The 17,617-nt window shown below is 48.5% G+C and overlaps 1 protein-coding gene across 1 annotated transcript in view; it reads right to left on the bottom strand.

The window, feature by feature from the left end:
- The window catches only part of TMEM240 (transmembrane protein 240), a 35,730-nt gene extending 18,879 nt beyond the window's left edge, over positions 1–16,851 (bottom strand). The window contains exons 1-3 of the mRNA XM_048518634.1: positions 16,800–16,851; positions 13,894–14,129; positions 13,487–13,593 (exon numbers count right to left, since the gene is read on the bottom strand). Of these exons, the coding sequence (XP_048374591.1) occupies positions 13,487–13,593; positions 13,894–14,129; positions 16,800–16,851 (395 nt within the window). The remainder of the gene's footprint in view (positions 1–13,486; positions 13,594–13,893; positions 14,130–16,799) is intronic.
- Between the last annotated feature and the right edge of the window lie 766 nt (positions 16,852–17,617).

The raw sequence follows: 17,617 nt of genomic DNA, 5'->3' as shown, positions 1-17,617 counted from the left end.
TAAATCATGCAAGCGCCAAGAACAGCTTGCCGTCAGGAGTGGAGAATTAGGGCATGCGTGCTGCTGTTCGGTCTTGGTTCAGATCTGGGAAGCTAAGCAGGGTCGGTGCTGGGATGGGAGGCCACCAAGGAAGGCTCTGCAGAAGATGGCCGGCCCGTGGCAAACCACCTCTCACTTGCCTTGAAAGACACTTGCTGGGGTCACCGTCAGTGCAACTTGGTGGCATTTTACACACAACACACAGTCTGTTGAATGGTATGTGGAAGGTTATAGCTTTAAAAGAGGCTTGGACAGATTTATGGAGGAGAAGTCGATCTCTGGTCTGATCCAGCTGGCTTGTTCTTATGTTCTTATAGCTGCCTGATCTCCGAAGCCAAGCAGGGTCAGTACTTGGGAGGGAGACCACCAAGGAAGTCTCTGCAGAAGAAGGCTTTGGCAAACTACCTCTGCTTCTCACTTGCCTTGAAAGCCCCTTCCTGGGGTCACCATAAGTCTGGGATGGGAGACCACCAAGGAAGACTCTGAAGAGGAAGGCTGTGGCAAACCATTGCTGCTTCTCACTTACCCTGAAAGCTCCTTGCTTGGGATGCCGTGGGCTGCTTGTGACTCAGTGGCACTTATGCACACCTGCAGAGTTAGACTGTTGGTCTACCTAACTCAGTACTGGCTGCAGCATTTCAGGGTCTTGGGTGGAGTCTTTTCTAAGATAGGCTGACCAGACGTCCCGCTTTTGGTGGGACAGTCCCGCCTTAAAACAATTTTGTCCACATGACCATGCGGGTTTTTCTTAAGTGTCCCACTTTTTTGGAAGGCTGCCGCGACTGCTCCTACCTTCTTCTGGGCGCTTCCAGTTGCCCGGCCTCTGTCACAGCATACTCAGGGGTGCATAAGCGTGATCGCTGGCCGCAGAGCGAGCATGATGCGGCCTTCTGGGAGCCCCAAGAGGCAGAATAATATCACAGCTGGGGCTTACCCTCGCCGCGTCGCGCATCTACCCGCCAGGCCTCTGAAGTTCACAAAGGTGACCATCTGGTCACCTTATTCTAAGACCTGCTCCCCAACATCCTTTAAGATACCAGCGTCTGAACCTTGAAGGAGGTTTGCCCTTGCCTGCCTCCGCGTCATGCCCCTGGTATGCCTTGGAGGTCTCCCATCAAAATACCTGGCAGGGCCAACCCTGCTTAGCTCCTGAGACCTTACAGGCTAGCTGGATCAGTATCCAAGTCATTTCTACTCTATTGTATCTGACAAAAGGAACTTTGACTCCTGAAAACTACACCTCGAAAACAGGCGTATCTAGGGAAAATGTAGCTCGGTGCAAAATCTGAGTGTCCCCCCCCCTCCCAGATGCATGGGTGTGGCTACTCCTCCACCACTCCCCTGGCGGATCTTGCCCCTCCTTGTCTGTCCGGGTCTGTTGGCTTCACACGTGCATTCAAACGGCCTCGAAAGAACTCCTGGTTGGCTCTTTCGAAGATTAATTTGCGATTCCGGTCTGAGGGACATGAGAATTGGCTCGGGGCTGTGTTTTCCCCCAACACTGCTTGAGAGGGTGTTGCTAAAAGAAAAGGAGAGAACATGGAATTTGGCTCTAGCCGTGAGCAGCGGCCAGTCCAAGAAAGGACCGGGGAATAAAGCGGGGAGATGCTTTGAAACTTAGCGTCTCCGTTTAAGAAGGTGTAGGTGGTTGAAGGAGGTCACCTCCCAGGAAAGGATTAATTAGCAACAGGACTTCCCATTTAAAGCAATCCCCCCACCCCAAATAGGGTGAGTCAGTATATAAGGATGTTAATTTTCAGAAAGTGAGAATGCTACGGAAGAGAACAGCTAAAACAGATATGACTTAAGTTAAATGGCACCCATGCATGCTCAGATCTTGGGCCTTCGTGGTGTAGTGGTTAAGAGCAGGAGCACTCTAATCTGGAGGACCAGGTTTGATTCCCCATTCTGCCACTTGAGCTGTGGAGGCTTATCTGGGGAACCAGATTAGCTTGTGCACTCCAACACACGCCAGCTGGGTTGCCTTGGGCTAATCACAGTTCTTCAGAGCTCTCTCAGCCCCACCTGTCCTCACAGGGTGTTTGTTGTGAGGGGGTGTGGAAGGGAAAGGAGTTTGAGCCCTTTGAGTCTCCTTACAAGAGAGAAAGGGGGGATATAAATTCAACTCTTCTTCGATGTGCCAGAACAATAGTTTGCAACTGGATTGTCTTCGCCAGTTGTGACTTTCTGGGGCTGCTTCCACACACAGCTTTTCTCCGGAACACAACACGGTCCCTACGTTTTGGAGGAGATTCTAATCTCCATGGTGGCATGCTCTTTCCAAACTGGTGGGGCCCTGGGGCTTTGCCCTTAAGACTGTACAACAGAAGGAAAACTTGCAAAGGGAGAACATGTAGGGGTGGCTGGTGGAGGTGGAAGCCTCCATGGAGAAAGTCTGTTGTAATCGTGCAACCAGCCCCTTACTTCTGGACAGTAAGGGCTGTTTGACAGTAGAATGCACTCCTTCAGAGTGTGATGCAATTTCCTTCTTTGGAGGTTTTCAAAGAGTGGCTGGATGGCCATCTGTCAGGAGTGCTTTGATGATGTGTTCCTGCATTGCAGGGGGTGGACTTGATGGCCCTTAGGGTCTCTTCCAACCCTATGATTCTATGATCACCTGGAGAACAGCTATAAGCCCAGGAAAATCTCCAGCTACGACCTAGAGATTGGCAACCCGACTCTTTTGAAGGGATATTTTTGAGCAATATAACAAAACGTTCTCGTCTTTGAGTGTTGTGCCAGAAGGGGTGTCTCGGGGGTTGACTCCTGTGCTTACACAGGGATTTTAATAACATTAGATATTGTAACCAACAATATTTTCTGTTTGGCATTTCTTTTTGACAGTCTCAGAGCCATTGCAAAATTGAACTCAAGTCACTTGATAACGACACTGATTCATTCTAATATGCTTACCCCCACTTTGGCGACCAGAAAGGCCCACTAAGCAAGTTAGGATAAAAACAGACAACAAACTCTAAAAATCGACATAAATGCACAGTTTCTGCTGATCAGCCGGAAACTGAAAAGCAGGCAAGAGTGATCCTTATTAAATTTTCATCCTACATTCCTCCGTGGACTTCAGGGTTGTATACCTGATGTGCTTTGCCACTGTATCCTCAGAACAACCTGGCGAGATCACATTTAGGCTGAGAAATGGTGGATGGCCCACAAGTGGTAGCTGAGAGGAAATTTGAAACCAGGTCCCTGCAAGCAAACAATATCATTTAAACTAAGGCCCCTTCCGCACACGCAAAATAATGCGTTTTCAAACCACTTTCACAACTGTTTGCAATTGGATTTTGCTATTCTGCTCAGCTTCAAAGAGCACTGAAAGCAGTTTGAAAGTGCATTATTCTGCATGTGCGGAATGAGCCTAAGAGTCTGGCTTTCCTCCCAAGCCCTCTGGGCAAAAACAGTGATTTTTGCCATATCTCTAAGGACCACATGATCTGGGGCAGAGCGGGACTATCTAGGAAGGGAATTTGATAACCCCAGGAACACCACCAAGAAGACCACGTTTCATATAGCCCCCTACCTCCCAGGCTAAAACACTGTTTCTCTCAACCCCATATACACTTGTAACTTGCCTGTATACACCATCACCCCTTAAATATGCAGCCCTTGTTCACACATGCAGGAGAAAGAGGTGGTTCAGCTTGGAATGCATCAAAATCCCTAAAAATAGAACGCTGACCCTAACAGGGGCAAAAGTTGGTACCCCTTTTTCCTTGCCAGGATAGCTTTCTATATTCGGAAGAGCTGCTAACAGAGGGGAGTTTTGCAAAATGTGATTCGCCTCCTGGTACCAACAGATCTATCACCATATTGACTCACATCACCTCATTTCCCTGCATGTGCGAATCAGTGACATGAGTCACAAAAGAAACACTGTTGTGGCCCCTTCCGCACACGCAGAATCCTGCACTTTCAATCCACTTTCACAATTGTTTGCAAGTGGAGTTGGCTATTCCGCACAGCTGCAAAGTGCATTGAAAGTAGGTTGAAAGTGCCTTATTCTGCATGTGCGGAAGGGACCTCTGTTTGTTTTGGACATAAACAGACCATGACTGTGTATATTATGGAGACAGATCTTTTTGTTTGGTGCGTGCGTTTGTTTCTTTCTGTGCTACCTTGTTAGGTTTTGTTTTTATAATGGTTGTTTTTAACTACAAAGAAATTTATTGAAGCATGTTTCAAAATGTTTTATATGTCTATTATATTTATTATGTATGCTTGTTGTGAGCTGCCTTGAGTCTCCAGAGAAATGGCGGGGTATAAATGTAAACAATAAATAAATACATTTGTAACTCTTATTATTGCTGTGAATACAGAAGAATCTATAGTAGTATCAAAGCATCCTTATGTTTTCCTTGTCCTAGCCCTGCAACAGCTAACATTTCCTCCCTTCAACATAGAGCTTCTTAAAATCTGCAACTGACCAATTGCTGTAGTATTAAAATGACCTAATTGCTACTGTTTCCCAGCTTTTCGTTTCCTTGAAAAAAGAGTCTGTTTAGCATGTTTCCTTAGAAGCAGTGGACGTAGGTGATAGATTTTTTTTATGGGGGGGGGTTATGGGGGATTTCGGGGGGGCACACCCCACCTGCCCTAGGGAAATCTTAGCTCAGGGTGGTTCTAAAGTTGCTTGGACCCTCAAAGGTGTAGCCTCCATATGCTTCTATTAGCTCCCATTAGAAACAATGGAGGATGTAAGGGCCGCACTTTGGGGAGTCCTTAGCAACTTTTGGAAGACCCCTGAACCAAACTCTCACCAAACCTGGGTAGTATCATTTGAGAGTCCACCAAAACAACTCCCTGAAAGTTTTGGTGCCAAGCTTAGCCCGAACAATGGGCCCCCTGCAGGCCAAAAACCCGAGAAAAACACTCAAAAAATGTTTTAAAACTCCACAAACGGGTATGCGGAAGCTGGACATGAAATCGGGGGGGGTTCAAACCTCAAGAACTCTTTACCACAAAAGCTTGCGCCTTGCAGGGTTATAAGGGGAAATGTGCAGGCTGCCTTTATAGCTCTGGAATGAAAAGGTCTGGAGACTTTCTTTTAAAAAGGAAAAGTGGAAATTGGCACCCTGGTGCAGTATGTCATTCTACCTGGATGATGGCAACTCTAGTCTTCTGACATCTATTTTGTCTTGCCCTGATGGGAAACTGTATTAATTCCACACAAGCAGAGAGAAACAGATTTAACAGACTTGTGACACTCCAGTGAGTGATGTAAGGCATGCAGCAACTCTCTCACATCCCTGACCTACATCGCATGGGGTGTCATGAGGAACATGCTTGAGGGAAGGAAAGCCTTTTGCATGCTGCATGATAGCTGGGTGAACACGCCAAAAGAATGGGTAAGGCAATGAAACTGCAACAGATGCCACCAAATGTAGCTAATAATGTTTAAAGCCAGACTGACCCTAGGAGAAAAAATTCTGTAAATTTGCAACAGCTTGTGAAGAGATATGATAATCTAGACCAGGGGTGAAAGTCATCCCATATGGTGCTCAGGATAAACATAGTTAATACTTTATTCCCAGCCCCCCCTGCACCAGCATGGTCAGGGCCATGCTGGCAGGGGCTGATGGGAATTGTAGTCCATGAATATTTGGAGCACCATAAGTTGGCCACCCCTGATCTAAAGTCTCAAGAATATAACAGTGAACAGAACATCAACAGGGACAGAAACCTGAAGCAGAAGCATCCATAGATACGGGGGCTTATGTTCCCTGTTTGGCTAAGTTTCTAGCTCCATTGAGATGTAGCACGAAATCATGATTTATTTTAACCACAATCAGTTGGCAGAGCCACAATTCGGCTCACAGACAATCCCTCAAAGGCTTGGCTGTTTCCCTGTACAGGATTTCTCCACGACGGCTTGCAAATTACAACTTGGGTTTGCAGGACTCTGTACACAGCATCCTGTTGTAACTGTGCTGTTTCCAGGATTTCCCTGTTTTGTATCTTCATAGTTCTAGCCCAGGGGTAGGGTTCCGCTTGGCTCTCCAGATGCCCAGAACTCACAACCCCATCAGCCCCCCCTATCAGCATGTGCTAATTGGCCATGCTGGCAGGGGCTGATGGGAATTGTAGTTCCTGAACATCTGAGAGTCAAGAGGCTCCCTCAACTCCTGTTCCCAGCCTGAACAGCCCAGGATCAGCCAAAGCTTCTCGAGTTTAGAACGAGGGAAACAGGGAACTCCACCCTTATCAGTTTTCTTCTGTCAGCATGGCCAATTGGCCATGCTGGTAGGGGCTGATGGGAATTGTAGTTCCCGAACATCTGGAGAGCCGCAGGTTCCCTACCCCTGGTTTAGAAGATAAGCAGAGTCAGCCATGGCCAGTATGTGGGAGATGTCCACAGATACATCCACTATTCTGGCTGTACTTCATTTTTTTAGTTAACTTCCGCACTCCTACATTCCTGCTGGGTGACCTTGGGCTAGTCACAGTTCTCTCCAAACTCTTTCAGCCCCACCTACCTCACAAGCAGTGGCGTACCTAGGTGGGGACAGAAGGGGCTGGTGCCACAGGCGCCACTTGTGAGAGTAATTTGGGGGTGAATTTGACCATCCCTTCCCCCCACCCATGAGAGCTGCTGTTGCACCACTACCTCCTTTTCCTCCTGTGCCCCCATCCACCAGCAGCCACCCACCCGCTGCTTGCCCACCTCGGGCTGCTGCTGCTGTTGCTGCCCACCCGCCAGCCCACCTCTTCCCTGGCCAGCACGCTCCCTGTTTTGGAGAAGTAGGCAAGAGGTTGAGGGCACCCTTTCCCTCTACCCCTCTCCCAGGGGGCAATTGGGGGGGCAATTTCACTACTTGCCCCGGAGCCATTTTCTGCAGGTACACCACTGCTCACAAGGTGTCTGTTGTAGGAAGAGAAGGGAAAGGAGTTTGTAAGCCACCTTGAGTTTCCTTACAGGAGAGAAAGATGGAGTATAAATCCAAACTTTTCTTCTTCTTCTCTTCTTTGATGGAGTGTGTCAACAAAGAAGGACCCATTAGGGTTTTAGATGAAACAGCTATCTCAATTGTGCTCAGAAATGAAGTCAAAGAAGAGGAAGAGAAGTGTTTGCCTTTATACCCTGTTTTCTCAACTGTAACGGGTCTCCAAGAAGCTTATAAACTCCTTTCGCTTCCTCTCCCTACAACAGATACCTTGTGAGGTCTGGGGGGCTGAGAGAGTTCTGAATGAACTTTGACTAGCCCAAGATCACCCAGCAGTCTTCATATGGAGGAGCAAGGACTTGAACCCAGTTCTGTAGATTAGAGCCCACCACTTTTAACCCCCCCACTGCATGGCAAAGTAGTCTTTCAAGACTAAGTAGGAGAGAAGTTCTCGTATGGGACGCTGTAACAGAAGTTTTCTCTGCCTGTGCTTTCGGCTTTTCAGCTCGCCGTCAGCTTGCAAACAGTCTTCCGAGGTGGCCTGGTCCTCTCCAGGGACTTGCTGCCTGAGAGCTAGTTGACTTGTGTGATGCTTGGCTTGCAGATTTGTGGATAAATCAAACAGGCTGGGAGGGAGCGAGGGCGTGAAGAAGGCCAAAGAGAGGGGGGAACCAACACATGAGAAGTCCTTCTCCAAACAACCCAGTATACCAGCACTATGGCTAGAAGAGTCCCTTTTGCTTATCCAGGGTTATTAGCTCCAGGGTGGGAAACCCCAGGAGATTTGGAGGTGGAATCTGGGGAGGGGGGGGAGGAGGAGGAGGAGGAGGAGGAAGAAGAAGAAGAAGAAGAAGAAGAAGAAGAAGAAGAAGAAGAAGAAGAAGAAGAAGAAGAAGAAGAAGAAGAAGAAGAAGAAGAAGAAGAAGAAGAAGAAGAAGAAGAAGAAGAAGAAGAAGAAGAGTTGGATTTATATCCACCCTATCTCAAAGAGGCTTACAATCTCCCTGTGAGGTAGGTGGAACTGAGAGAGCTCCAGAGAACTGTGACTAGCCCAAGGTCACCCAGCTGGCATGTGCTAGAGTGCACAAGCTAATCTAGTTCCCCAGATAAGCCTCCACAGCTCAAATGGCAGAGCAGGGAATCAAACCCGGTTCTCCAGACAAGAGTGCACCTGCTCCTAACCACTACATCACGCTGGCACTACACCACGCTGGCTAGAAGGGTAGTGGGAGGGGCTTCAGCAGGAACGGGGGAAATTACAGAAACTAGTCCAGTTTTGTTTCAGGAACCCCAAGCACTCAACCATCACATTTTTTAAAAATAAAGCATCGGTTCCAGAGACGCTGATGAGACCAGGAAATTCCAGATGTCCCCATCCTCCTGAAATTGCTCGCCTCTTTCCCAAAACGTCAGAGCAAACCAGGAGAAATCCCAGGAGGCAGTCCAGCGCACCACAATACTACGGGCAAAGCAGGGTAGACATATATATATATATATATATATATATATATATATATATATATATATATGCAAATGTTGCACTGACATGGTTTTTATCTTCTGCTGCTATTAATAATTTATTTTTAACCTACCCCGGATATTTTCACATTGCACTTGGAGTACTGCACTTGGAGTACTGTGTTCAGTTCTGGTCGCCACATCTCAAAAAGGATATCGAAGAGATAGAAAAAGTGCAGAGAAGGGCAACGAGGATGATTGAAGGATTGGAGCACCTTCCTTATGAGGAGAGGCTGCAGCGTTTGGGACTCTTTAGTTTGGAGAGGAGACGTCTGAGGGGGGATATGATTGAAGTCTATAAAATTATGCATGGGGTAGAAAATGTTGACAGAGAGAATTTTTTCTCTCTTTCTCACAATACTAGAACCAGGGGGCATTCATTGAAAATGCTGGAGGGAAGAATTAGGACTAATAAAAGGAAACACTTCTTCACGCAACATGTGATTGGTGTTTGGAATATGCTGCCACAGGAGGTGGTGATGGCCACTCACCTGGATAGCTTTAAAAGGGGCTTGGACAGATTTATGGAGGAGAAAATCTATGGCTACCAATCTTGATCCTCCTTGATCTCAGATTGCAATTGCCTTAGCAGACCAGGTGCTCGGGAGCAGCAGCAGCAGCAGGCCACTGCTTTCACATCCTGCATGTGAGCTCCCAAAGGCACCGGGTGGGCCACTGCGAGTAGCAGAATGCTGGACTAGATGGACTCTGGTCTGATCCAGCAGGCTAGTTCTTATGTTCTTATGTTCTTATATTTAGGTATCTTTTCTCCTGGGTATTTTTTAAAAAGATGGTTTGCCACATTGGTCATCTTTTGGAAACACGGGCGGTACATTTTGCAAAGGAAATAAAATTAAATGATGCAACACAACAGGCAAGCAAATTAGGGGATGCTCAGGAAAATAAAAACTCCTGTTGACCAGGCACTTAAAATTCAGCAAAGACAACACCAGCAAATACCTTGGAGGACAGTATTCCATAAGCAACGTGTCAAAACGGCCTGGCCATCAAACACCACCTGTTTAACTTCTAGAGGCAATAAAAACAAGTACATGAGCACCTCTGAAGACAATCTGAAGGACTAGCTAGGTCCCTTCCACACAGACAGAATAATGCACTTTCAATCCACTTTCACAATTGTTTGCAAGTGGATTTTGCTCTTCCACACAGCAGCAAAGTGGACTGAAAGTGCATTATTCTGCATGTGTGGAAGGGGCCCTAGGTTCCTAAGGTTTCCAAAACATACCACAGATGTTGTCTCATCTTTTACTAAGTAGGAATGCTACTGCCACATACTGCTGGGCCGTCAGCTTCATACTGAGATGTGAGAGAAACTAATTACCCCACTATTACAAGTTAAAACAACCCAAAGTAAAAAAAAAAGAATCAACTTTCCTTACTCTTCTCAGATAAGGATCCAGACTCCACTAGCGCTGCTGCTAAATTTCTTTCACTGGTACTAACAACCAAGGTGTGTCAAAAACAGGAACAGAATGGCTGACCTATACAGCCATTAATTCCCCTTATATAATGTATTGATTTGACTGTTCAACAAATTTTAATTTATTTTTGTGTGCAAATAAAGGTATCTGAATTCTGCTGATCGTTCTCTGCTCAGTCTCAAAAAACCGTTTCCTTGTTGTTTTCGCCTTGCGCAAACTGAATTAGTGCGAGTTTTTGCACCAGTGTCCTTGCGCCGATATTTTTTTTCCCTGTTAAATTCACACAATTTCAAGTTTGTTTGGAGTTTTTTTGCACTTAAGGAGGATAACTGACTTACAAAAGCCATCAAAGAAAGGAATAAGTTGGCAACGCCTCCCCCCCCCCCAACAACAAACACCCTGTGAGGTGGGTGGGGCTGAGAGAGCTCCAAAGAACTGTGACTAGCCCAAGGTCACCCAGCTGGCATGTGTTGGAGTGCACAAGCTAATCTGGTTCACTAGATAAGCCTCCACAGATCAATTGGGAGAGCAGGAAATCAAACCTGGATCTCCAGAGTAGAGAGCACCTGCTCTTAGCCACTACACCACGCTGGCTCTCACAGTCTTTTCTGGGTGCCAAAACTCCAAGAGAGCGGGCACCTGGTGAACTTCTGGAGGGAGCGCATCGTACAGTGCAGGGGCCACTGAAGAGAAGGCGTGGACTAAGGAACAGTCTAACATAAAATGAGGAGGAGGGCTGTTTAAAAGGATGGGATAAAATAATGATGGATCAGCCGAAGTTGGGGGAGGGGTCAGATAGAGCGAGATCCAGGCACAGGGGTTGCCAACTCAGGGTTAGGAAATTCCTGGAGATTTGGGAGTAGAGGCTGGGAAAGGGCGGGGCTTGAGGAGAGGAGGGATCTCAGCGGGACATAATGCCATAAAGTACACCCTGCAAAGCAGCCATTTCTTCCAGGGGAAGCGATCTCAGTCACCGGGCAATAAGATCTCCAGGTACCGCCTGGAGATTGGCAACGCTAGGCACTGGGCATGTTTCATGCAAGCCGCCTGACTGGTCAAAAAAAGTGGGATTTTGTTTTGCAAAGAAATACATAAATGTACTCTGCAAGGACTCTCCCATTCGTTTGTTTAGCATGCCTTGGCTTCCCAGAAGATCTGCTTGCGGCACATCTGGAGAGCCAGATGTTGCTCCCCCTCTCCTCTTCCTCCCTTTGACATCAGGACTGTTTGGGTTTGCAGGAAGTCTGGGTTGCTGTCGGACGCCTGTGACCTTCAAGATCTTCCCAACTGTGGGATTCTCTCTGCATTCGTTGCCCCGCCCAAGACTTTGAGAAAGAATGCCAGGAAGCACTGAAAAACTCAAGAGTATAGAATCAGAGACCAGAGATGCTTGCTAACAGCAGGTGGGAAACTTCTTCTGTTTTATATTTTTTAAAAAATCTAATCGTCGATTAACATGCTTTTTTGGATTCACCGGGAGCTGAAGGCGGCCACCCCAAGCCAACTGGCACCATTCGCAGTGGACATTTAAGGAGAACCCTTTAATAAGAACACCGTCCAATACCAGAGATTTATTATTCAGCATGGACAGTCCTGAAATTCCCTGTTCGACCCATTGACCATGCCATCCAGAGAGGGGGCCACTTTCCTAGGGATTACATAATCTGTCCTCTACTGAGTCCAATCATTGGTCCAGACAGCCTAGCATAGTCTAAACTCACCAGTTCACAGAGAAGAGTCTTTCCCTCATACCTGCGAACCTTCAAAAAGGAACACCAGGGACTCGGAGTGATCACGCAAAACGTTTCGTTACAACCCTTTCCTCCATCAACCTACACAACTGCTCAAAATCACATGAAACCACAGGAACATTTGGCTTAATCTCTGTAGCTCTCCAAGATTTAGACAGGAGAAAATACTTGGTACCTACAACTCTTGCACAGGAGATACCCAAGACAGAAACGTGGAACCTTTAACAGGCAAAGCAGAGACTCCCCCAACAAAGCCACCGAATCAAAACCGATCGCCAGCAAGTTAGTATATTTCTGTCTTGTCTTCCCTCCAGAGAAGGAAACCACGGGTTTTGAACTCAGTTCTCCCTGCCTGAAAGCGAACGTCCACAAACGGGCAAGCGAAAATGCCACACTCTGATGCCATCCATCTTCCTGCAGAACTATGGAATGACATAACAAACAGGACTTCCCTTGGGGAGGCCACGGTAATTGGGAAGTGGGTCACCTTCTGAACTTCGGTTATTGGGACTCCCCGTTACAGCCTGGAGTAACTTTATGCAAAGCACATTTCTCCAGTGAGCCTAAAACCCACATATTTGAGGTGCACCCTTCAAGTTTCTGAAGAAGTGGCCGGCCCTTATCAGAACCAGATCCACTCAACATCTGGCAAGCTTGAGGAACTCGTCAACGTATCAATCCGAAGCCCCCCTCCCCTCCCCACCAATACCACCCAGCAAACAACTTGAAACAGAAACTTGGCTGTTCTGAATTCGGCATCCGGAACAGGCACACACGGAACGTTCAAAGCCATTCCAGATTCCTATAGAGCCAAGCAAATTTTGGATCCGGAATGAAATAACCTAAAATGAGCCCAAGAGGGAAAGAGCTGTCCAAGATGGCTCTGCCTTCACAGGGCCAACCTTTTTGGCAGACAGCATATGGCTATCAGTTACAGAACAGCCTCCCTTACCAGAGGTCCAAATGCACGGCTATAGAAGTGACACAGATTGTTGTGCTAAGTATGGCAGGTGACCCGGAAAGTTCATCTTTCCTTCAAGGTGTATGCGATTAAATAATAATGATAACAATAACCAATAAAGCAGGCCAGGGGCCAGGTTTTGCAGAACCAGATAGCCTTGCTAGATTGGACCAAGGTCTATTGAATCCAACATTCTGCTCCCAAGCAGCCCAGCCAGTTCACAAGCAAAGCACAGGTCAGAGATGACTTTCCCCAGAATGTATTACTCAGAAGTAGATTGCCCCTAGCCATGGAGGATCCATCGAGCCTTCAAGATTAGCAGCCACTTGCAAACCAGTCCTTCTGCAGGCATTTGTCTAACCCCATTTTCTAAAAGAAAAAAAAGCATCAGAGCCAGGGGTTGTCACCGCACCTGGTGGCAGGGAGTCCCATAAGTTAACTGCCCACTGAAGAGGACGGGCCGATCGATACAAGAGACGGGACGGTGAGTCAGCACAGTGGCGCAACTTGGGATCTGGAACATCTTCTTTAAATGCCCCAAGACTTCCCTTGAAGACTTCAGCACCCCCCACCCTGCCACAATTCAGAGGTAACACAAGGCCTAGTTAAAAGGCTGCTTTAATCCCAGGGCAAGGTGTCTCAATCGCTCCAACGCTACGGATTCCCATTTCTGATCCAAGAAACAGAACCCTGATCAGGCATCGCCAGGAACCCGAGGTCCCAAATGCCACCCGCTCCCGGGACTGGCAAAATCTACAGGGGATACGATGGAGCCTTGCGTGCCTTCTGTGGGTGCAGACAGTCTTTCCCTCCCCCTCCCCCCCGCCCTCCCCCCATGCCACGGGACAGGCCCAGCCCCCCCCCCCCCCGGAGACTCACCTCCCACAATTGCAATGGCAAACTCTGTCTTCACCTCTCAAATGCGGTAAGATATAATTGTGAAATCGGTCCAGGAGTGCGTTCATATCCATCAAGCACGCGATTGCCTGAAAGAGGCCAGAAGGTAGCTGGTCAAGTCTAGAGACGGTGGGGTTTAAAAAAATCTCACTCGCATTTCATTGCTAAAAAAAGGAGAGTGCAGTAAAACATATTTTTTTAAAACAAAAATGAGACACGCACACACACACACACACACACACACACACACACACAGCTAGACAGATCCAAACAGGACACGACAAGGCATGCAGGAGACACCACGGTCAGACTAAAGGCACAAGAAAAGGGGATGGGGGGGGAGAAGAGGGGAAGGGGGTAAGGACCTATGCCAAGAAACGTTTCCTTACCATAACAATAGAGGCCCCCAGGATCATAAATATCATGGTGTTTGCATTCATGGGCATCCGCTGCAAATGGACAGCCGCGACACTCCCTCCCAGCCCACCCCCCGGCCCCCTGCCCAAGATGAAAAAAGAGAGGAAAGGATGCTGCCAAGATTTCCTGCAGAGGTCAGAGATGGTCACATACAAGGTTTTCAAGTCGAGCTGCAGTCCAGAGAGGGGGAAGAAGGTAGGGCCCCCCACTTTTCAAGCCTATCCAAGCAACACACAGTCTTGGGGTTGTTGTTTTTTTCTCTCCCCCTCAAGTGGGTGCCTTTGGGGAAGGTGCCTCTGTTTTTATTCCTCTCTCTCTCTCTCTCTGCTTCCTTCTGTCCTTTTCCCGGGATTATTCAGCCCCAAAATGGATATTCTGCAGGCAAATCCCAAGCAGCTCCGCCGAAGCCCTGAGCCCGAGAGAGGTCCGCCACATCGCCAGGCTGCACCACCGAAGGAGCGCACACCACCGGAGAGCAATTGATCCCATCCAAATTGGGGGGGCGAGGGGGGGGAAAGCACCCAGGAGGCAGCCAAGAAACAGGAGAAGGTTCAGTATAGGGAGCTGTCCCCTCTGTTCATGGCTGCCGCTTCTCTCTGGTAGCCCAGTTCCAAACCCATCCTTTTTTGGAAGTGGGGGAGCGACAAAGGGGTTGGGGGGTGAATCTGGGGGGTTTCCCCCCTCTTTCTCCTCCCCCCCCCCCGCGCTTTTCCTAGCAAGGCTGAAAATGGGAGGCAGGCGGCTCAGCCTTCTGTTGGAGTCCTTTAAGACCAAAGAATCGCCTCCTCTGGCTCATTTGCTGGGAAGAAAAGGGGGGGCCAAATCCATCGCTGGGGGGGGGGGGGGAGAGAGGCACACACAGAGCCCGGGCAGCCTCTCCAACCGGTGCAGTTGTCTCCTCTTGCTGCTGCTGCTGTGTGTGTGTGTGTGTGTGTGTGTGTGTGTCTTTCAGGAGCAAACCCCCCTCCCCAAAACATAAACGTGACCCAGGGATGGATTTTGGGCTAGCTGCTCGCTCGCTCCCCCCCCTTCCCACCCACCCACCCACCCTCCTTTCTTTTATTTATTTGGGGACGTTGAGGTTACAATCTCTGCCGCACCGTGCAGGAGCGCCATGGCTTTTTAAGACCCCCCTTCCCCCCCCCCAAAAAAAAAAACCCTAAAAGGGGGAAAAGGCATCTAAACCAGGTGGGGGCAAGATGTCTTTGTTGTAAAAAAAAAAAGGCAAAAGCAAACCTCACTCGTCCCCACCCACCCCCCATCTGCAAATCAGGCTCCGCAAACAAAAATAAATCCCCCTCCCCCCCCTCCAAGCCAGCCCCGCCCCGGCCAGCCCAGTCAATTTCAGATGTGGGACAGATCCCCACCCCCACCCCCACCCCCGTGCCAAGGAGCCTTCCCTGCCCAGGGCAAGGGAGAGGAGCCAGTGCGGGTCTGGTCGGTCTCCTCGCGTGCAATTGACAAGCCCCCTTCCCCAGCTGCAGGCAGGCATGAAGGGAAAAAAAGGCATTTACCTATTTGAAGTGACGCTGCTCCATCTTAAACGCTCATTGCTGGGGAGTGGAGTGGGGTGGGGGGGGCAGACTCTGCGGATGCTCCCCTCTGTTTACTAACCTCCCTCCTTCTCTCTCTCTCTCTCTCTCTCTCCCTCTCTCTCTCTCTCTCTCTGTCCTTAAAAAAAACCACCCTCTGCACAACTGGATCTCTTTTCTCCCCTCTCTGTGTCCTCTTGCTTTAATCCAAACGGTGCTTGGTCACATTTGGAGTCTGTCTTTTCTTGGTGCTCCGGTTGCCGGGCTGGCTGCTGTCACTGGCACCAAAAAACCACCACCCTCCCATCTTGGCTTTCCCTGGGTGAGAAGCTTGAAGAAATCCCCGGTGAGGTGTTGGTCCCTCTCCACTCCCCAGAAGGAACCGTGGTTCATCTCTTTGCATGCACACCCTCTAATGCACCTGCTCCCCCCCCCCCCCCCCCGCCGTCCAAAAAATAAACTTTGGGGAAGAACCGTTTTTAAAGCTGGTGGTTCAGGTGGAAATGGGGGGGGATTGGGGGGGGGAAGTAAAAGAGTGGGGAATGTGGGAGGACTAGTTCTGCAGAAAAGGCATCCCCAAGGACAGATCTAAGGACTTGCAAAGTGCCATTTTAAAAAAAAATAAAACCTTTAATTTCCGAAGAGACATCTAAGTAACCTTCCCCCCCCCCCCCCCAAATAGGGCATCAAAGTGTTATGTTGGCCAAAGACATAAATGTGACTGGGCTCACTCCCGCCCTCTGCCGGTAGCTTTGGGTACAGCAAAGAGAACCCCTCCTGCTCTCCCATTAGGGTTCATTCATGGTTCTGGAGAATGCACAAATCCCACCTTGAGGCCTGAAACGCCTTTTGGTACTCACTGTGCATAGAAGGGGAAGGAATAGAAGGGCGCCCCTCCCCAAGCTTGCATAGCAGTGGTGAGAAGCCATCAATGCGAATCTTGCTCCTGCCACGACCACCACGACCACGGCACCCAGTGTCTCGACAGCTTTTTCATAGAATCCTAGAGTTGGAAGAGACCACAAAGGCCACCCAGTCCAATCTCCTGCCCTGCAGGAACACCCAATCAAAGCACTCCCAACAGTGGGCCATCCAGCCTCTGTTTAAAAACCTCCAAGGAAGGAGATTGCACCACGCTCTAAGACAGTCTATTACACTGTCGGACAGCCCTTACCATCAGGAAGTTCTTCCTAATGTCCAGGTGGAATCTCTTTTCCTGTACCTTGAACCCATTACTCCTTGTCCAAGTTTCCGGAGCAGCAGGAAACAAGTTTGCTCCCTCTCCAAATATTTGAACATGGCTATCATGCCATCCCTTAACTTTCTCCTCTCCAGACTAAACATACCTAACTCCCCAAGCTGTTCCTCATCGGAAATGGATTCCAGACCTTTGACCATTTTGGACCCATTCAAGCTTGTCAAAATCCTTCTTGAATCGCATGGCCCAGAACTGGACCAGGGGATTCCAACTGAGGTCTGACTAATACAGAATTGAGGGGCTTTTTGTTCAGTGTATAAGTAAATCGCTTATGAAAATGAGTCAGAAATCAAAACCCGGTTCTCCAGATTAGAGTCCATCACTTATGTAGAGGAATGGGGAATTGGACCCAGTTCTCCAAATCGGAGTCCACCACTCTGCATCAACAGGCTCTCGCTCTCTGCACAGGGTCGCCCCAAAATCTGGAATCGGCCCTGACTCAGACTTTGGCTACCTGTGTGGGTCCTGAGGGTAGAAATGCTTAGACGGGGATCTCTCATGTTTAAGGGACAACCACACTCACGCTTTAAAACAATTGAATTGTCTCCATCTCTAATGCCTCCCTCCCTTTGGGAAAATGCAAAATCCAATGTGAATTATGGGACTGTATTTTTGGTTCTTTCCACTGCCCTATAAAAGGGGCAACTGTTTTTCCTTCGTCTTTCATTCTCTTAACAAAAAGGAAAGACTGTAGTAAGTGAATTTCAGTAGACAATTAAATTCCATTATGGCTAAAAGATAAAGAGGTTTTAAAAAATGTGTACTTCACTTTTCTCCCCTGTAAGGAGACTCAAGGTGGCTTACAAGCGCCTTTCCCTTCCTCTCCCCACAACAGACACCTTGTGAAGTAGGTAGGGCTGAGAGAGTTCTGAGAGAACAGTGACTAGCCCCAGGTCACCCAGCAGG

The sequence above is a fragment of the Sphaerodactylus townsendi genome, linkage group LG16 (genome assembly GCF_021028975.2).
Source record: "Sphaerodactylus townsendi isolate TG3544 linkage group LG16, MPM_Stown_v2.3, whole genome shotgun sequence".
NCBI classification, from domain to species: Eukaryota; Metazoa; Chordata; class Lepidosauria; order Squamata; family Sphaerodactylidae; genus Sphaerodactylus; species Sphaerodactylus townsendi.
The sequence above is the reverse complement of the archived record's forward strand: the minus strand, read 5'-3'. Positions and strand labels throughout refer to the sequence as shown.